This window comes from Emydura macquarii, unplaced genomic scaffold (genome assembly GCF_026122565.2).
Source record: "Emydura macquarii macquarii isolate MOO-44397 ecotype Brisbane River unplaced genomic scaffold, CSIRO-AGI_Emac_v2 contig_249, whole genome shotgun sequence".
Classification (NCBI taxonomy): Eukaryota; Metazoa; Chordata; order Testudines; family Chelidae; genus Emydura; species Emydura macquarii.
Window position 1 is genome coordinate 1 of NW_027130386.1, and position 21470 is coordinate 21470.

The following is a 21470-nucleotide window of genomic DNA, read 5'->3' on the forward strand; positions in this document are numbered from 1 at the left end:
GTAAGTCACCCATCCTCTTCGTTATTTACGATCTCCCTATTTTTGTGGGATCTGCAAACTTTATCAGTATTCAAGCATGAGAAGGGTAAGGATCTGGTGTCTCTATTCTTCCTTGTTAAGTGACAAGGGAAAGCAAAGATTTTTCCTCCAATGGGAATATACATTGCACTTATTGACTTTGAACATCATCTCTTATCACTACGCTTTGTGAGCTCCCTCTGAGGACATCCTTTGACCGGACTATGGCCTAAATAATTTGGTACCATCTGCAAACCATAGAATCATAGAAAATTAGGGTTGGAATGGGCCTCAGGAGGTCATCTAGTCCAACTCCCTGCTCAAAGCAGGACCAACCCCAATTAAATAATCCCTGCAAAGGATTTGTCAAGCCAGGCCTTAAAAATATTTCAGGGTGCAGATTCCACCGCCTCCCTAGGTAACCCATTCTAATGCTTCACCACCCTCCCAGTGAAAAACTTTTTCCTAATATCCAACCTAGACCTCCGCCACTGCAACATGAGACCATTGCTCCTAGTTCTTATATCTGGCACCACTGAGAACAGCCTAGCTCCTTCTCCACTGGAACCCCCTTTAGTTAGTTAAAGGCCAGTATAAAATCCCCCTCTTTCTTCTCTTTTGCAGAATAAACAAGCCTAGTTCCCTCAGCTTCTCCTCATAAGTCTTGTGCTCCAGACCCCTAAACAATTTTGTTGCCCTCCGCTGGACTCTCTCCAGCTTGTCCACATCCTTTTTGTAGAGGGGGGCCCAAAACTGGATACAATACTCGAAATATGGCCTCCCCAATGCCGAATAGAGGAGAATAATCACTTCCCGCTATCTGCTGGCAATGCTGCTACTAATGCAGCCCACTATACTATTAGTCTTCTTGGCAACCAGGGCACACTGCTGACTGATATCCAGCTTCTTATCCACTGTAACCCTCAGGTCTTTTTCTGAAATACTGCTGCCTAGCTCGTCGATCCCATCTGTAGCAGCGCATGGGATTCTTCCATCCTAAGTGCAGGACTCTGCACTTGTCCTTGTTGAACCTCATCAGATTTCTTTTGGCCCAATCCTCCAGTTTGTTTAGGTCCTTCTGTATCCTATCCCTACCTTCCAGGGTATCTACCACTCTCCCTAGCTTAGTGTCATCTGCAAACTTACTGAGGGTGCAATCTACCCCATCCTCCAGATCATTAATGAAGATGATGAACACAACCAGCCCCAGGACTGACCCCTACGGCACTCCGCTTGTGACCAGCTGCCAGCTAGACATGGAGGCATTGATCACTACCCATTGATCCTGATGATCTAACCATTTCACTATCCATTTTACGGTCCATTCATCCGATTCATTCTTCTTTAACTTTCTGATAAATATACTGTCGGAGACTGTATCAAGAACTTTGCTAAGGGCAAAGTATATCACATCCACCGCTTTCTCCACATCCACAGAGCCAGGCACCTCTTCATAGAAAGCAATCAGTTTGGTCAGGCATGACTTGCCGTTGGTGACTTCATGTTCACCATTCCTGATCACCTTCCTCTCTTCAAGTGCCGAAAATTGATTCCTTGAGGACCTGCTCCCTGATTTTTCCAAGGATTGAGGTGAGACTGACTAGTCTGTAGTTTCCTGGATCCTATTTCATCCCTTTCTTGAAGATGGGCACTATATTTGCCTTTCTACAATCAACAGGGATCTCGCCCAATTGCCAAATGCTTTAAAAGATAATAGCCAATAGCTCTGAAATCACATCAGCCAACTTCCTCAGCACTCTCGGATGCATTGCATCTGGCCCCGTGAATTTCTGTATGTCCATTCTTTCTAAATAGTCCTGAACCTGTTGCTTCAGCATTGCGGGATGTTCACCTCCTTCCCATTCTCTGCCGCCCAGTGCAGCAGTCTGGGAGCTGACCTTGTCTGTGAAGACCGAGGCAAAAAAGGCATTGAGTACCTCAGCTTTCTCCACATCTTCTGTCACTAGGTTGCTCCCCGCCCCCGCATTCTGTAAGGGGCTCACATTTTCCCTAATCTTCCTCTTACTGGTAACATACCTATAGAAATCCTTCTTGTTCCCCTTCACGTTCCTTGCTAGCTGTAACTCCATTTACGCTTTGGCCTTCCTGATTTCAGTCCTGCATGTTCAAGCAGTATTTTTATTATCCTCCCTAGTCATCTGACCAAGCTTCCACTCCTTGTAAGCTTCTTTTTTGTGTTTAAGCTCACCAAAGATTTCTTTAAGCCAAGCTGGGCACCTACCATATTCGCTATTCTTTCTGCACATCGGGATGATTTTTTCCTGCGCCCTCAATAAGGTTTCTTTAAAATACAGTCCGCTCTTTTGGATTCCTTTCCCCCTCATACTAGCCTCTCAGGGGATCCGAACCATCAGCTCCCTGAGGAAGTCAAAGGCTGCTTTTCTGAAATCAATGGTCCGTATCCTGCTGTTCTCCATTCTTCCTTTTGTCAGGATCCTGAACTCGACCATCTCATGGTCATTGCTGCCTAGGTTGCCACCCACTTCTACTTCCCCTACCAAATCTTCCCTGTTTGTGAGCAGCAAGTCAAGAGCAGCATGGTCCCTATTTGGTTGCTCCATCACTTGCACCAGGAAGTTGTCCTCAACGCTCTCCAAAAACTTCCTGGATTATCTGTGCTCTGGTGTATTGTTCTTCCAGCAGATGTCAGGGTGATTGAAGTCTCCCATGAGAACCAAGTCCTGTGAACTGGAAACTCATCTACCTCATCCTCCTGGTCTGGTGGTCTATAACAGACACCCATCAAGACATCACCCCCCTTTCTAGATTGTTAGTAACTATAAAATATTTACCGTGTTATTTGTTATCACTAGCATAACCAACTCGCTGGGCTTCTCTCCCTTCACAGGCACCCTGAGTATTTCTGAGCCTGATCGGCGCCTTGACGACCTTATGGCGGCTTTCAACCTCACCCCCTCCGACCCATCAACATTCATCCTAAACAGCATCCCAGGGCTGGAAGCTGCCCACATCTGGATTTCCATCCCTTTCTCTATTTTCTACATCATCAGCCTGTTGGGAAATTTCACTATTCTCTTTGTTATCAGCAAAGAGCTGACCCTACATAAGCCCATATTTCTGTTGCTCTGCATGCTGGCGCTCACAGACATCGGTACGTCTACCTGTGTCGTGCTGAAGACGCTGTGCATATTTTGGTTCTGTTTCAAAGGCATCACTGTGGATGACTGCTTCACCCAGATGTTCTTCGTTGCTACTATGCACTCAGCCGTCCTTGTGATAACGGCCTTTGATCGCTACGTCGTCATATGTGACCCTCTGAAATATGCTACCTTCCTCACCAACGCACGAATTGTTAAGCTAGGGCTAGTGGGTTTGATAGGAGCTGTTCTCTTGGTTCTGCCAGAGCCCCTGATTCTGAGGAAGCTGCCAGACCGTGCCAATTGTATTGTCCCCCAAACATACTGCGAGCACATCGCTGTGGTGAAGATATCATGAAAAAAAGAAAGCCCTCAACACCTGTACACCCCACATCTGTGTGTTACTGGTGTCTGATACTTCCATCCTCTTCTCTACCCTGACACACAGGTTTGGTCAGGGCATCGCTGCCCACGTTCACATCCTCTTGGCCAACCTCTATCTCTTTGTGCCCTGCATGCTCAACCCTATCATTTATGGGGTCAAAACTAAAGAGCTTCGTGACAAAGTGGGAAAATACAACTGCAGAATGTGATCATCTGGGGCCACTGACCTTAAACCTGTGTGATAAGAGGGGGAAAGGATGTATCCTCGTTAATCAAGGGTGCTCTCTCCCTATTTGGCTGAGATCAGCTGTGTGGCAGTTCACAGTCTGAGAAATTCCTCACATCTAATGTCTTATCACTCCATAATCAAGCACTACCCTCTCCAACCATCACCTGATCTCTTTCAGCGTCGTCACACATCATCCCCCACCCCACTTACCTTGTCACTCGGCCTTTCCATGACTTCCCGACCACCAGTGATGGTGGCTTCTCAGATGCTCTCAGACCATTTTCCATCAGTCTGTTTGTTGATCTTGCCATTCCTCACTCTCCTCCATCTTTCACTCTTTTGCTCCTCTCTGCCATCAAAAGGTCTCCAACTCTGCCACCCACCAGCCCCAACAATCTCTTCCAGTCCTGAGTCTCCCGAAAATCAGTTATCAGAAAGGATGTGGACAAACTGGAGAGAGTCCAGCAGAGGGCAACAAAAATGATGAGGGGGATGGACATGAATTATGAGGAGAGACTAAGGGAACTGGGCTTGTTTAGTCTTCAGAAGAGAAGAATGAGAGAGGATTTGATAGCACCCTTCAGTTACCTGAAAGGAGGTTCAAGGGAGGATGGAGCTATGCTGTTCTCAATGGTAGCAGATGGCAGAACTAGGAGCAATAGTCTCAAGTTGCAGTGGGGCAGCTCTAGGGAAGCGAGAATCCAGCCGGTACAGCTGGGAGGTTGGTCCTGTGGTATGGGTGCTGCTCTGCATGTCAGGAGAGCTGGGTTAATTCCCTTGCCCTGTGTTACCATGGACAAGCCCCCAATTGTCTCGGAGCCTCTACACAAGCAGATAATAGCCCTCCCATCCCCTGCATCACAAAGGCAGTGGGAGGATGAATACATTCAAGGTGCTCAGATACTCTGAGGAAGGGGCTGGGGAAGATCACATCTGTCAGGCATCCAAATAGCAACACCCCTGACATTTGGCTGTCTGTTCTTCCAATATGAGGGCCTACAGCTGCCAGTACTGATGCATCGTACTGGGAAATATAGACTATATAGAGGCACTGAGGATTGTGATAACACTCAATTTGATACCGATAACTAGAATAGTTTTCATTCCATGATTCTGTAAAGGCAGCTGGACAATAGCAACACATCCCACCCATGTCAGCTTCCAATAAAAGGAGCTTCAGTGCTTTCTCCTTCATCTTGATTGGAGTCCCAGGTCTCAAAGCAGCCCATGTCTGGCTGCCGTTCCTTCTGTGCTCATTGTACCTGTTCTCTGTCCTCAGGAATTATTGCACTGTTTGTAGCATTAAACCAGAGCAAAGCCAGCAGGCAAGTTTGAGTGGTTGACTTTGCAACCCCATAGCACACAGTTGTGTGGTCTGGTAACATCAGTGACAGAAGCTGATGGTTTGAGCTAGAGCTCGGCTGGGAAACAGAGAATTTCCCCCATGAAAAATGTTGACCCACAGTAAATGTTTCCTTTTCATCCATTTTTGAGAGTGGGTTTTCACAGAAAATGGATCATTTTCCAGTGAAAATGCAGTTGCCTGCCTATATCCCCTAGAGAAACAGGAGCCTGATCATCTGCCTCTTTCTCATAACAGCAATGAATCTTGCACCGACTGAGTCTATGGCTGCACTTGGGGTATGGAAAGGTGTAAACTTCTCACCCAGTCTATGCTTAACCAGTTATTCTAACCAGCCTTCCCATCTACATCCAACCCCCTCTATCCTCTACAACGGTCCCTTCAGTAGATTCTGTGGGCAGTGGCTACTGTGACAGGCCCTGATAGCACATCTCTGATGAACCTGTGCTCCCAGGGAGCTGGAGAGGATCCTAGAGCAGTTGTGGAGGCACAGAGATTGTGGGTGGAAGTACCTGGCTATCAGGGGATCGCTCAGATCTGTGCATAAATTAGGGAATTCATGGATGCTTTGTCCCCTCCTATATTCCTCAGGGAGAAGGTAAGGGACGTCCCCTATTAGAACAATCTGAGGGAAGTTTCCAGGTAGGAGCTGTGTGGAATCGTCCTTCTCCAACCTACACCCTGGGTTTGCAATGCAGGAAAGGGGGCTGGTGGGGAGAAATCTGACCCTACATAACTATTATTAGTCTGATTTACTGTATTGCAGCAAGATTACAGCTGTAACAGCATCATCGTACCAGTTGGACACCCTCAAGGGAGCCCTGTGACTCCTCTGAGCCGTACGCACAGCGCTGACAGCCTGGATTGCAGGAACAGAGCCTGCGACAGGGCGTGTGCTGCTGGACAGTTTGGTTGCATCACCGAGCATCCCCTGAGATTGGGCTTCCTGCAGTTTGGCATTGGCCATGAAAGAGTTAAAACTGGCACATACTGAACCAATTAGCTGAGGGTCCCAGGTGGCCAAGTGACCCCCATGGAAATGGGCAAATATGCTTCATAAGGACAGTTGCAGCCTGTCTGAGCAGACACTGCCTGCTGCCCATGCAAGCTCTCCGCTGACTCCTCCGTTAGGGTGCAGACATCTGTTGGCAGCTGCTCCCCTTCTCGCAGGCATTGGGTACGTTTGCAGGTTTCTCTGTCTTTAAATCTTTCAAACACCAAGGGAAGGGTAAAGGCTGCCAGCTGTTGAGATGGGCAGATGTTCTGTGCAGCGGCAGCTGACTCTTCTGGGCTGCGGGTGTGACTCAGTGACAGGGGCTGGAGAGCAGGTAGCACTAGGTAGCTGGGGGACCCTCCACTCCTTGTGTCAGTGGTCTATGGGGGATCATTCCAGGTACACAGAAACCCCAGATTCAAAGTGAGGTCGGAGTGTGAAAACCCCAATGCCCTGAGTCAAGATTTCTCATTGGTCCCATTTCCAGAGGTGCAGTGTGCTCTGGGCTAGAAAAGAGCCCATGGAATATCAGTGAGTAGTTCCCAAGCCACCTCAGGTTTATTTGTTCCTGGAAATATAATCAACAAATCCGAGTACAAACTTTTTTTCTCTGGTTTGAATGTGAACGCCGGAATTCAGAGCTGTGTTCCTCTGTGGTAACAGGTCATATAAGGCAAATGGAATTGTTGCGTTTCCTGACTGGATGAGGGCTCCAGCCGTTCTGTCCTATAAGACCCCAGACAGTTTCAGGGACACCTGCATCTCTGCCCCCCTCTCTGGTCTCAGAGTGCTAGATGTCAGCCTGGTCCCTTTCCCTCTCCTGGGTTGGAATCCCACCATTCTCCCACCCTTAAACTGGGCCCTGGGCTGCATTTCACATTGAAATCGACTTCCCACAAATCTCCATTGTAGCACTGTAACAGGTGCTGGGATTACTCTGTACTAGACCTGTGGTTTTCAACCTGTGGTCCACAGACCCCTAGAGGTTTGCAGATTAAATGTTAGATTTCCAAAGATATTCACACCTTCATTTGAAATTTGGTAGGGGTCTGGAAATGAAAACAGTTGAAAACCATTGTGAGAGCCCAGGGAATGACTATTGTATATGCTGATCCCCAAGCCCGTACTGCTCGGGATAAGGGCTACAGACTGATATCACAGAACCTGAGGAGAACGTGTCAGCTACTAACCGAAGATAGAGGAGTTACTAGCTGCAAAAGATTCCCCAGAGCTTTGTTTCCTGACAAGCGATTGAATGAGAACAAGGAGGCGGCAATCTTTTCAAGTTCTCAAGAAAGTGAATGAGGGCGAGGAGGCTAAATAAATCCAGATGACACACACTACATTTTTGGTCCCCTTCTAACCTGAGAAATCATCTCTGAAAGAAGATCAGAGGGGAAAGAATGGGTTTACATGTGTGTGGTAAAGAATAGATGTATAAATGTTATGTTCATTGTAATACAATTATTACAAACCAAACTTTCATTCCATGCATGTCTATGGAAAGCCAGCCACAGATATCTTGGATCTGTACAGGAAGGAGCAGGGGTAACTTTACTATTTAATGACTTTAGCTATAGAAAATATTTCAGCGGTACTCTAAATATACTTTGCAATAGGTTTGTGCTAGTAACTCTTTGTTCAGTGAGCAGTTGTATGATACTGTCTCCTGCTAAGTGACCGGAAGCTGTTTCTGGCACTTACATTCAGAATCATGCACACAATAACTCTGCTACACTTGTGCAAGACTTTCCAAAAAGTCATGAGACACCAGAACAGCTGTTTGTGTTTCAGTGAAGCATAGACATGAGGTAAAGGAAAACAGATTATAATAGTGGCTGTACGTAATTTACACCCATCACCTGTGTTACACGAGCGTGGCTGAAGTAACTTGCAACTCAACTGGACATTAGTGCAAAACTAGTGTTTGCATTATTCACTATTTGGGACATCAGTTGCTCTTCCACCCCCTGAAGTAACTGCTGTGTTAGCTTGTATCTACAGAACCCTTTCACTGGGAGAGTATGGGGGTCCTGCGAGGCTAAAGAGAAGCCTGTAAGACGATCATCCTCTCTGAATCCAATCAACACTGGCCAGGCAGAGCATTCAGCTTCTCCCGCAGGGATTCTTGGGGGAATGTTTGTTAAATGGAAGTTAATAGAGCCCGGTTCTGATTGAATTTACACATGTAAATCTTGTGTGACGGTGTTCCATTCAATGTTCCTGAAGTCAGAACCTGGCCCTAAGAAATTATCCCATGTCCTGCAGAGAAACAGTTGCATAATTTGGGTTCCTGGGAGTGGAGAAAATAACAAAAATATATGTCAATGAAACACATTTCTAAATAACATAAATGCAAGACAGAAAAATATAATGATCATTTTCACTATGTGTGTCCATTGTGTATAAACATGATACAATGGGCCAAACTCAGAAGTGGAGGGCCAGAGAGGGTGTTTGCAGGAAGGTCAGAATTGCAGATTCACACAGTGTTGAAGGAGGCTACGGAACTCATAGCCACAAGATATCAGTGTGGTTAAGTCAGTAGTAGGATTCAAAGAGGGAATTGATGTTTATATGCAGAACCAGAAAATTCAATTACAGTAGTGGGGAATTTTTTTACAAAGGTTTTTTAGTGCTATTAAACTTCCTGATTTACACCATAAAATATGTCTAAGTCAGTAGGAAACTTTCCCTAGGAGTAGGTTATCTCACAGCTGTCTATTGCAGGGTTTCTTCTACCTTCCTTGGAAGCATGTGGCTCAGGGCACAGGATACTGGGATAGATGAACTATAGGTCTGAGGCAGTCTGGGAATGCCTATCTTCCTATCAGTCATGCCTATCTTCCATACTGGGTCAGACCAATGGTCTAGATAGCCCTGTATCCTCTCCTCCAACATTCACCAATGGCCGGTGATTCGTAAGTGTAAATCCAAGGCTATGTTATTGCTGATGTTTCTTGAGCTTCAAGAAGTCTCTAGACTTGCACTGAGAGCAGAATGATTTCTCGTTCAATATCATCTAGTGTCCTGTTACTTTTTCTTTCAGGAAGTAAAGTTCAAAACTCCTCGGGACTGCCCAGTGCATCATGTCAGCTGTCAATGACACGAAATTCCAATCTGCAGTATTCCTTCTCACCGGAATACCTGGGCAGGAAAACATCCATGTCTGGATTTCTATCCCCTTCTGCTCGATGTATGTTATTTCAATATTAGGAAATTCATTCATTCTGTTCATTATAAAAACAGATCCGACCCTCCATGAGCCCATGTACATTTTCCTTTCCATGTTGGCCGTCACAGACCTTGGCATATCAATATCCACCCTACCGACCATACTGAGCGTATTCTGGTTTAACTCTAGGGAGATCAGCTTCAATGCCTGTTTTGCCCAGCTGTTCTTCATTCACTTGCTTACGTTAACTGAATCTGCCGTGCTCTTGTCGATGGCCTTTGACCGTTTTGTTGCGATCTGTAACCCGCTGAGATATGATTCCATCTTAACACCACCCAGAGTAGGCAAGATGGGACTGGTGTCACTCCTAAGAGGGGTGGTCCTCATATCCCCACTCCCCATTCTCCTGACACAGTACCGATACTGTCATGCCAATGTCCTCTCCCATTCCTACTGCCTGAACCAGGAGGTTATGAAGATGGCTTGTTCGGATATCAGACCCCACAGTATCTACAGCTTCTTTGTAACACTCGCTTCAGTGGGATTGGACGTCCTCCTCGTCCTCCTATCTTATGTGATGATCCTCAAAACAGTGCTGAGCATCGCGTCCAATACAAAGCGTCTCAAGGCCCTGAACACCTGCGTCTCCCACATATGTGTCGTCTTGCTCTTCTACAGCCCAGTGCTTGGCTTGTCTGTGATACACAGATTTGTGAAGAACATTTCTCCCTTGGTTCAGACTGTCATGGGTAACGTCTATTTGCTGGTCCCGCCCCTGATGAACCCAATCGTGTACAGCGTAAAAACCAAAGCCATTCGTGCGAGGATAATCAGGGTGTTCGTCAAGTGAAGGGTCAGTTCATCACCTGGCTCCAGTGCTTATGACACTGGAGATGAAAATCACGAGCCACCTTTTCCATCCTAGACACTTCCAGAGGGCATGAGAGGACATGAGCTACTGATCCCTGTCACAAGCTGCTAAGGAAGGACAGCACACTGGGGGAACGGGACCGAGGCAGGCAGCTGTATATAAAAAGACTCTGTTTTTATGTAGAGCCAGGGGATGTGTGGGATGTTATCACATAAAGAGCTGTATCAGTGTCAGCTCAGACCTCAGAATTGCTCTGGATACAGTCTGTACAGAGACGGAACGTGGATGTTTTGCACCATTGTCTATGACCTGTCACTGTGCCGTCTCTGGTTAAACACCCCGGGACCATGAGAAAAGCTGCAGAGCTGTTTTGCAGTCACAGTCCTGGCCCTTCCTGAGCACTCTGGCTGCTGCGTGATCCATGAGAGTGGCATCAACTGTGAGTGGGGCTATTCCAGGATCATGGCCCCCCTACCCTTCCCCTGCGCCCTCACCCAGGGACCTGTGACTGAGTTGTGTGAGAGACAGGAGTAAAGCAGGAGCCTTAAGAAAAGCCATTCAGGCAGCCCTGACCCCATGGACGGCTCTATACAAAGCAGCCCCCAACCCAGAGTACCACCCCTGGCAGCGCAGATCTACGTGTGTGAGTGAAGGTCATACACACAAGAGTCTGACAAGAGACTCAGGCCGAGATTCCCTCCCTGTCCCCTCCATTTGTGCTTCCCCAGCCATGGAAAGTGCTGAAAATGGGCCTTAGCTCCCCAAAAGAGGCACAGCCAGCTCCTAGCCCAGCCCAGCCATTCAGTGGCCATTAGAAGGGATGTGTCGGGGATTCTTCCCTTTAAGGGAGATTCAACCCTTGCTCCACGGTGCAGCCCTTTAATGTTCTTGGGAATTTAGGAGCTGACCGAGGCATAGCAGAGGCAGATATGTGGAGAGAGGAAGATGGTCCCAGTTGGGGAATAGTTCATGCTTTGGGAAATACCAGCCTACTGCTGCTTTATGGGCCTGAGACCAGGGCCTTGTAGTGCAGGGCAGGGCCTGGCTCCCCTCACTCCCTGCCACCCGCAGGAGCTGTGGGAGCAGGGCCGGCTGCCTCTTCTCTCAGAACATGGTGACAGCAGCAGGGGAAGGACGGCTGCCCTGTCTCAGCCTGGGGGGAAGGGACTAAGCTACCAGAGGGGGCCAGCTGGGGAGGAGCCAGGAAAGCTGCGGCGAGCCTGAACCAATGCAGACCCCAGCAAGGAGGGCGGGGGGGCTCCTGGGCAGAAGAGGAGGGTTGGGCGCAGGCTAAGAGAGCCTGTGTTTTGGAGAACAAATACGACCCCACACAGGGGGATCTTGTTTTCAGTCTTCCAGGCTGAGACTAAGTCACTGCAAGGACCGTAGAGGGAGGGGCAGGGACCTGTGTGGTACCTCAGACCTCAAGGGGGCATGCTGGGGTGGCACCCATCCACAGGGACTTGACCAGAGCTTGCTGTGCTCTGTGAAGCTCTTGTAAAAGGGCAGGTGTCAGCTCAGCCCCCAGGCTGCTCTACCCTCCACTGAGGCTGTTGGGGAACCGGCCAAAGAATCAAACCCCTGTAACAGGATCCTTGCTATCCCCGTTCCCCACAGCGCAGGGGGCAGCTGTGGGGCAGGAGAGAATCCAGCCGGAGTCTTGGCCAGAGCTCGGAATTAAATGTGAGTTGCCTAAATCCTGGTGCTCTGCCTTAACCACAAGACCCTCCTTCCTTTTCCCAGCCACAAGATGGGAGAAGAAGAGATTAAAAATTCTTCTAATGTTTCTGCTCATGTTGCACACAGCTGTTCATGTTCCTGTCACACGTAAAAATGTCCACTCCCTTTGTTGAATCCTCCTAATCTCCTAAAAAACAGCACCCGGTGGTCGTAATTTTCATGCGTTAATTATGCATAGTTTAAATAAAATATTAAGCGATCAAACTCACTCGAATGTCCTGGGTTCTGGGTTTAGAGCAGAATTTATTATTATTTTTCAGTATTTGCTCGGGCTGGGAGTATGCTTGGGGATGTGAAGTGCACAAAGCAGGATATCATCCCTGGGCACCTACAGGCTAAAACAGGCACTTGGATCTGGTTTCTGAGGCATTTAACAGCACCAAAGCCATGCACCAGCTGGATGGGCCTGCAGTGGGATGGGACGCAGTAGTTGGCTATACAGGGATTCTTCAGCCAGGGCTTAATAATAAAACCTAGCTCTTATATAGCACATGTCATCAGGAGATTGATAAACTGAACAGTAATAAGTCACCAGGACCAGATGGGATTCACCCAAGATTTCTGAAGGAACTTAAAGGTGAAATTGCAGAACTACTAACTCTGGTAGTAACATGTCATTTAAATCAGCTTCTATACCAGATGACTGGGCGATAGCTAATGTGAGACCAATTTTAAAAAAGGCTCCATTTAAGATCAGTAAACCTAACTTAATTACCAGACAAACTGATTGAAACTAGGGTAAAGAACTGAATTTTTACACTCATAGATGAACATAATTTCTTGGGAAGAGTCAACATGGGTTTCTAAAAGGGAAATCGTGCATCACTAATCTATCAGACTTCTTTGTGGGGATCAATAAGTATGTGGACAAAGGTGATCCAGTGGATATAGTGTACTTAGATTTTCAGAAAGCCTTTGACAAGATGCCTCATCAAAGGCTCTTAAGCAAAGTAAATTGTCATGGGATAAGAGGCAAGGTTCTCTCGTGGACCAGTAACTAGCTAAAAGTTAGCAAACAAAAGGTAGGAATAAACGTTCACTTTTGAGAATGGAGATAGGTAAATGGTGGTGTCCCCTGGGGTCTGTACTGGGACCAACATAGTTCAACATATTCATAACTGATCTGGAAAAAGGATGATACAAAAAATGACATAAAATTACTCAAGATAGTTAAATCCAAAGCAGACTGCGAAGAGTTACAAAGAGATCTCACAAAACTGGGTGACTGGGCAACAAAATGGCAGATGAAATTAAATATTGATAAATGAAACATAATGCACATTGCGAAACATAATCCCAATTCTGCATATAAAATGATGGGGTCTAAATTAGCTGTTACCACTCAGGCAAGTGATCTTGGAGCCACTGTATAAAATTCCCTAAAAATACCTGCTCAGTGTGCAGCAAAAGGCAAACAAGCTACCAGAATCATAGAATCATAGAATATTAGAGTTGGAAGGGACCTCAGGAGGTCATCTAGTCCAACCCCCTGCTCAAAGCAGGACTAACCTCAGCTATATCAGCTATAACTAACCTCAGCTATAATGTTGGCGATCGTTACAAAAGAGAGATTAATAAGGAAACCGAGTCACAGAGAGGTGAAGTGACTTTGCTATCATTACCCCACAGGCCCGTGTCAGAGCTGGGAATAGCACCCATGGACTTGTGCACTGCTCTATCCAAGAGGTCTCACTGCCTCTCTATACACAGGCACCTCTGGGTGGGATGCCTGTGGCAGCTGTTTAACTGTGGTCACAATTTCTGCACATGAGTTTGACACTAGTCAGTGCAGTTGAATAGTGTCAGGCACACAGCAGCTGGGCATTGTCTATGGAAACCAGTAGCCATCAAGCGGTAAACTCTGTGGGAAATCCTTGATTTGTTTTTCCCATTTAGCTGTGACGAAGAATCGCTTTTCCAGTGTGAACGTGGACAAGCCACCAACTGTCTTTGAACCTCTACACAAGCGGATAATAGCCCTGCCCTGCCTCACAGAAGTGGTGTGTGGATAAACACATTTGAGGTGCTCAGAGGGGGCCAGGAGAAAACCTAAGATCAGGTCTGTCAGGGATCCAAAGAGCAACGCCCCTGACATTTGGCTGTCAGAGGCCACAGCCTTACCACACCCTCCTTTGACAGCTGGCCTCTGGAAATCCCATTGACTCCAGCCCCTGGGTGTCTGGGCAGATGTGAGGGTACTCAGGGTGACTGCTGATCTGCTTCTGACAGTGAGGTTTGGGTGCTGGATTTCTGAGGGGAGGATTGGAGTGTCAAGGAGAAGCCAAGGGTTTCAGGCCACGCACCCGACTGGTGTTTTCAAGCCATTGGGGCTGAATAGGTCTATCTGCTAAACAGTGGAGCAACGGCCACAGGGGCGTCATCTTACATATTCTGGGAGAAAGCAGCCTCAGGGCAAAGGTCAGCTTCACACCTTGGTCCCATAACACAGACAGAGCTGAGCATGTTGCTGACTGGGCCCAGGCCCCACACAAGGAGGCTTTGAAAAAAGTCTGCTTCCACAAGTAAGGGGCAAACAAATGGGAAGTTGCTCTCTCAGAGACACAGGGAAACCAGTCTGCATCCCTAGAGCTCTTTGTCTTCCCTTGTGTTGGTTCTGTTCCTGTATTTCCAGAGCAAAGCCTTTCTAGTTTACCCTGTAGTGATGTGTGAGATAGATGAGTGCAGACATGTGACAGCTGCATGTTATTTTATAACCATTTTCTCTAATGCTTTGTGCTGTCTGCTAATAAATCTACATGTTTAAAGGAGGCTGGTGGTGACTGTATAGCTCTGGTCACAAGCACTCACAGGGGAGAGACTCAGGTGTCCAGTTTGACCTGCATCATGATATGCATTTGGCATAGACGAGGTGTTGTACCCAGCTGAAAGAGTGGGACAATTGTGAGATTCCACCTCAAGGCAGGAAAATACGTGGTTTAGATGGTAAAGATACCATATGTTCTGCTTTTTCTGAGATAATCCCGATCCTTCTTGGCCAGCGTATCTTCCTATTAGTGCATTTAAGCATTCAGAGTAACAACATTTTGAAATTACAACCCAAATATCGATCCGCTCAAGGCAATGATTCATAGAATTTAAGGCCAGAAGGGACCATTAGACCATCTAGTCTGACCTCCTGTACTTCAGAGCCTTCAGAATTTCTCCCATTTGGTTTGCTTTTCATAGAAAACTGATCATTTTCCGCTGAAAATTCAATTGCCATTGCCCTGCTCAGGTCCAGCTGCCTGGATTCCAAAGAGAACTTGGAGGCTTTTTGTCTCCCTCGCCTCATAAATTAGTCTATATACAGCAAAAACAACCATGCCATCCTTTGCACCAGGAGGGGTGGCTACCAGGAGGGCTACGGCAAATTTTGGGGTGTCTATATCCCCTGAAAGGCCTCCCAGCACCACCCCTAACTGATTTTTTGGTCCGATGGCAATTCTGAAAAATTGAAAAAAAACATTGGTTTAGGCTCAACCAAATCTTAAATTTTTCTTAATTTCTACTGACTCCTTTTCAGGTTTGGTCAAGGGGGGTATTTGAATCTGGGCCTTCCCAGAACCCTCATGAGTACTCTACTCACTGACCGACAGATTATACTGTGTGACAAGAGACAACCCCACCACCTTCTCCCTCACCTATGACCATTTTTGTCAATGGGCCAAAACAATTTTGTCAAATTTGCGAAAGGTTTCGGGTCAGCTGAACCTGCATTTTTCAGCAAATGAACAATCTGTCTGAAAACTTTCACCTAGCTTTGGTATGAACCTGGTTCTTTCTTCAGAGAGGACTAAATGGACTTAAAACACAGAGGAGAAGTTGCTTATGAGTTGTTCCCATTACTGGAACATGTTTGTAAACTCTCATCAGACAATGGAAATAAATGCCATTTGCGGAGTAACTATTCCTAGATTCTAAGGCCAGAAGAGACCATTCTGATTATCTATTAAAAAAAAAAAAAGAAAAAAAACTAACGAGAGTCCTGTAGCACTTTAAAGACTAACAAATTTAATTTCTGCAGGCACAAGCTTTCGTGCGCTGCAACCCACTTTGTCATATGCAAGAAACAGAAATCAAATAGGGGGTATATATGTACATCCAAGAGTAAGGAACAACAATGGGGATGGTAGGTGTTAGCAAAGTCCATTCAGTTAGAGGAGACGAGGCTTATTCACAGAATGTCACAACCTGGCCAGTGTGCCCAGGGATGTGAAGCGCACAAAGCAGGACACGATCCCTGGGAACTAACAGGCAAAATAAGCATTTGATCTGGTATCTGGTGCATTTAAGAGCAGCCAGCCTCAGCTCCTGCTCAGCTCAGTACAGCTGGGCTCAGCTGGTCTCGGCTCGGCTCAGCTCCCTGGGCCTCTCCTCTGGCTCCCAGCCGCTGGCTGTTCTATCCTTAGCTCGGCCCCGCTCTCGACCCAGACAGGCCCAGGCAGCTCTAGCTCAAATGGACGACGGGCCCCCCGTGCCCTCCTGGCTCCCTCATTGGCCGGCCCGCCCTGTCAGTCAGGCTGGCCTAAGCTGGCCTCCCTGCACTGGCCCTGGGGCTGTTTCTGTTTCAAGCTCTGCTTCCTCAAGAGATGCCAGCCAAACAGACCCGCTAAGTTTCAGTGAGGGGCTAATGGACCCTTATACAAGGGCAAGTCACACCTGTCCAATGTGATGATGAGATGACTACTTCTGCAGATGTGGGGCCAGAGATGGATATGATATACCTTGACGTTAGGAAAGCTTTGATATGGTCTCCCACAGTATTCTTGCCAGCAAGTTAAAGTATGGGTTGGAAGAATGGACTACTAGATGGACAGAAAGCTGACTAGGTCATCAGGCGCAACGGGTAGTGATCAACAGCTCAGTGTCTTTTTAACAGCCGGTAACAACCGGAGAGCCTTGGGGGCCAGTCCTGGGGCCAGTTTTCTTCCACATCAATAATGATCTGGAGGATGGAGTGGATCGCACCCTCAGCAAGTTTGCTGATGACACTAAGCTGGGGGGAGTGGTAGATGTGCACACGACTTATGAGGAGAGACTGAGGGAACTGGGCTTCTTTTGTCTGCAGAAGAGAAGTGTGAAAGGGAATTTGATAGCGGCCTTCAACTACCTGAATTGGGCTTCCCAGGAGGATGGAGCTAGGCCGTTCTCAGTGGTGGCAGATGACAGAACAAGGAGCAATGATCTCAAGTTGCAGTGGGGAAGGTCTAGGTTGGATATTAGGAAAAACCTTTTGCCTAGGAAGGTGGTGAAGCACTGCAATGGGTTACCTAGGGAGGTGGTGAAATCTCCATCCTTAGAGGTTTTTAAGGCCTAACTTGACAAAAGGCCTGTCTGGGATGAGTAAGGTGGGGCTGGTCCTGCACTGAACAGGAGTTTGGAATAAAAGGCTTCCAAGGATCACTTCCAAACCTGATCATCTAAGATTCTTAGATTTGATATCCAGGTGCAGCTGCCTGGGTCCCGAAGAGAAATTGGAGCCATTTTGTCTACCTCTTCTTCGTAAGAGGAATGAAGGTGGTACTGCCTATGTCTCTGGCTGCCCTCTGGGTATGGAAAAGTCTAAATCTCCCCCAGAATCTGTGACTGGGGTTTTGTACCTCCCCAGCTATTCTAACCAGCCTTCCCTTCTCAGTCCAGCCCCCTTCATCCTCTACAATGGGCCTTTCAGCAGAGCCCGTGGGCAGTGGCTACTGTGACAGGTCCTGATAGCACATCTCCAATGAACCTGTGCTCCCAGGGAGCAGGAGAAGGTCCTAGAACAGTTGTGGAGGCACAGAGATTGTGGGTGGGTGGGCTTATCTATCAGGGGATCACTGAGATCTGTGCATAGCTTTGGGGATCCATGGATTGGGGGTCGCCCCACTTATATCCAAGGGAGAAGGGAAGGGACCTGTCTTACTAGAACAATCTGAGGGAAATTTCCAGGTAGGAGCTGTGTGGAATCTTTCTCCCGCAGCCTGCACCCTCAGTTAGTAATACAAAAAAGGGGCTGCTGGGAAGAAAACAGACCTTACATAACTATTATTAGACTGATTTACTGTATTGCAGCAAGATTACAGCTGTAACAGCATCATCGGTACCACTCGGCCGCCCTCGACGGAGCCCTGTGACTGCTCTGAGTCGTACGCACAGCGCTGACAGCCTGGATTGCAGGAACAGAGCCTGAGGCAAGGTTTGTGCTGCTGTCCAGCTTGGTGGCATCACTGCGCATCCCCTGGGATTGGGCTTCCTGCAGTTTGCCATTGGCTGTGACGGGGTTAAAGCTGGCACACACTGAACCAATCAGCTGAGGGTCCCAGATGGTCAAGTGGCCCCCAAGGAAATGGGCAAACTTGCTTCATAAGGACAGTTGTAGCCTGTCTGAGCAGACACTGCCTGCTGCCCGTGCAAGCTCTCCGGTGACTCCTTCTCCGTTAGGGTGCAGATCTCTGTTGGGAGCTGCTCCCCTTCTCGCAGGCATTGGGTACGTTGGCAGGTTTCTGTGTCTTTAAATCTTTCAAACATCAAGGGAAGGGTGAAGGCTGCCAGCTGTTTACGTGGACAGATGTTCTGTGCAGCGGCAGCTGAGTCTGCTGGGCTGTGGGTGTGACTCAATGACAGGGGCTGGAGAGCAGGCAGCACTAAGGAGCTGGGGGATCCTCCACTTCATGTGCCCCTGGTCTATGGGGGATCATTCCATGTACACAGAAACCCCAGATTCAAAGGGAGCTCGGAGTGTGAAAACCTTTATGCCCCAGGTCAGGATTTGTCCATCGGTCCCATTTCCAGAGTTGCCGTGTGCTCTGCAACTGAGAAGAGACCATGGAATATTAGTGAATAGTTCCCAAATCACCTCAGGTTTGTTTGTTCCTGGAAATTTAATCAGCAAATCTGTGTTCAAAGCTTTTATTCTCTGACTGGATTGTGAAGGCACAAATTCAGAGCTGTGTTCCTTTGTGGTAGCAAGTCAGATAATGTACATGGAATAGTTCTGTTTCCTGACTAGAAGATGTCTCCAGAAGTCCTGCCCTGTAAAAGCCCCTCACAGTTACAGGGCTACCTGCATCTCTGCCCCCTCTCTGGTCTCCGAGTGCCAGGTGTCAGCCTCATCCCTTTCCCTCTCCTGGTGTAGAACACATGATTCTCCCACCCTTTGGGGAGTCTGTGACCTGTGCTGAGAAGAGTGACCAGCCAGCCTTCCTGGACCAAAGTATTTTTTAGCTGAACAGCAGGAATAAAGAATCACATGAGAAAATAAAATGGTTTTAAAACAACAGTCTGTACATCTCTTTCAAGCCCTCCCACTCTGATGGGGACACAGGCAGGCTGAGCATTTTCTAAATTCCCCAGCAGTGTCTGCGTGCGTGTTAGTGTCAGGAGCTTCTCAGCACCAACTGCCTCACCTGTGGACAGACTCCCAGCACTGGCAGTGCAAACTGTGTAACTTGGCTGGAGCCCGGAAATGGGGTCTTCACAGCCTGAAGCTCAGGGGTTGTCTCTTAACCTCCCTGAAGTGTTTAGTGAGAGATGGATTTTCCCTTCCAGCTTGTTTTCCAGCAGCCTGCTATTAAACTAAGACTAGCCGTACTGGTAATATCCTGATATTTAACCCAATATACCATATCAACAGCCCAAGAATTGGGTTTAACATACACATTCATGCTTATGGCAGCTCAGCTCCATGGCTGTCACAATACCATTCCAGGGAGGCGTGTATTTTATGAATACAGTACAGAGACAGTCAGAGAGAGAGTGAGCAATAGACAACTTTGATGTGTGAAATGAAGTTTGATTTCCATGAATACTCATGCATTTCGCTTTGAAACCCACTTCCCGCAAACCCCTATTGTAGCTGAACAACAGGTGCTGGGGTTACTCTGTACTAGACCAGTGGTTTTCAAGATGTGGTACATGGACGCCTAGGGGTTTGCAGATTTCAAGAGGTATTCACACCTTCATTTTAAACTTTTTAGGGGTCTGGAAATGAAAAAGGTTGAAAACCAGTGTACTAGAGAGTGAGAGCCCAGGGAATGTGTATTGTAGATTCTGATCCCATTTTGGACAAAGGTTGCAGACTGACATCACAGACGCTAAGGGGAACCAGTCAGCTATTGACCCAAGGATAGAGGAGATACTAGTTGCAGAGAATTTCCCCGTTTTTTGTTTGCTGATAAGTGAATGAATGAGGGCTGAGAGGCTGCAATCTTTTCAGTTTCGGAAGGAATCCAGATGACCCATGTTACGTTTTAGGTCCCCCTATCGCCAGAGAAATTACCACTAAAAGATGATCCAAGGGAAAATAATGGGTTTACATGTGGGTGCACGAAAGTATAGTTCTATAAATCTAATACAAAAACTTTTCATTATGATACAATTATTACAAACCAAAATTTCATTACATGCGTGTATATCGAAAGCCAGCAGCAGAGTTGTTTGAATCTGTACAGAAAGAATAGGGGTAACTTGAGTATTTAATGGCCTTTGCTTTAGAAAGTATTTCAGAGGTATTCCAACTACTCTTTGCAATGGATTTATCATTTAATTTTTTCTTCAGTGACCAGTTACATGATGTCTCCTGGTAAATAACAAGTAGTAGTTTCTATCATTTAAATTCCGGGTCCTTCATAGAATAACTCTGCAATACTTGCATGAGACTTTCCAAAAAGTCATGTGACAATAGACCCTCTTGTCTGTGTTTCATCAAAGAGGAGAGATGAGGTGCAGAAATGGAGATAATATAGTGGTTGTATGTAATTAATATCTATCCCCTCTTACACAAGCATGGCTGAAATGACTTGCACAATCAACTGCATATGAGTGCAAAACTAATCTTTGCACTATTCACTATTTGTGATGCCACCCCCCTCTTCTGCCAAGATGAAGTAACTGTCTATGTCACTTGTAACTTGCCAAATATCTACAGAACTCTTGCCTGGGGAAAGGATGGGCCCTGTGAGGATAAAGAGAAACCTGTAGGATGATCAGCCTCTCTGGATTCAGTCAACACTGGCCATGAAAAGCTCTTCATCTTCTCCTGAAGCAATTCTTCGGGGTCATAGTTTATCACCAGGAGTATTAGGTAAGTGAAAGTAAATAGAAAGTAAATAGAACCCTGTTCTGATCAAATTTACACATGTAAATCTGGAGTGGCACTGTTGAAGTCAATGATTCTGAACTCAGAACCTGGACATTTACAGTACTGAGCAATTTTAAAAAAGTCTTGGAGGAGCTATTAACTTTCCTGATTTACACCATAAAATTTGTCTAGCTAGTGTGTGTCAGGAGGAAACTTTGTCTGGGAGCAGGTTATCTCACAGCTGTCTATTGCAGGGCTTCTTCTACTTCCCTCGGAAGCATCTGGTACTAGCCACTGGATACTGGGTTACATGAACTACAGGACTGATCCAGTCTAGCAATGCCTATCTTCCTATCCATGGTATAAATCCAAGATAGTATTTGCTCATCTTCTGTAGTTCGGATCCTAGAAGTCTTGCACTGAGAGCAGAATGATGTCTCATTAAATATCGTCTAATCTCCTCTTATTTTTCCTTTCAGGAAATATCATTCAAAACTCCTCAGGCCTGCCAAGTGCATC

The 21470-nt window shown here is 46.9% G+C and overlaps 1 protein-coding gene across 1 annotated transcript; it reads left to right on the forward strand.

Moving 5' to 3' along the window:
* Nucleotides 1-9196: 9196 nt before the first annotated feature.
* LOC137153523 (olfactory receptor 51G2-like) lies at nt 9197-10132 on the forward strand. The gene has a single exon (XM_067548980.1). It carries the CDS (start codon nt 9197-9199, stop codon nt 10130-10132), a length of 936 nt encoding a protein of 311 aa, XP_067405081.1.
* The last annotated feature ends 11338 nt before the right edge of the window (nt 10133-21470 follow it).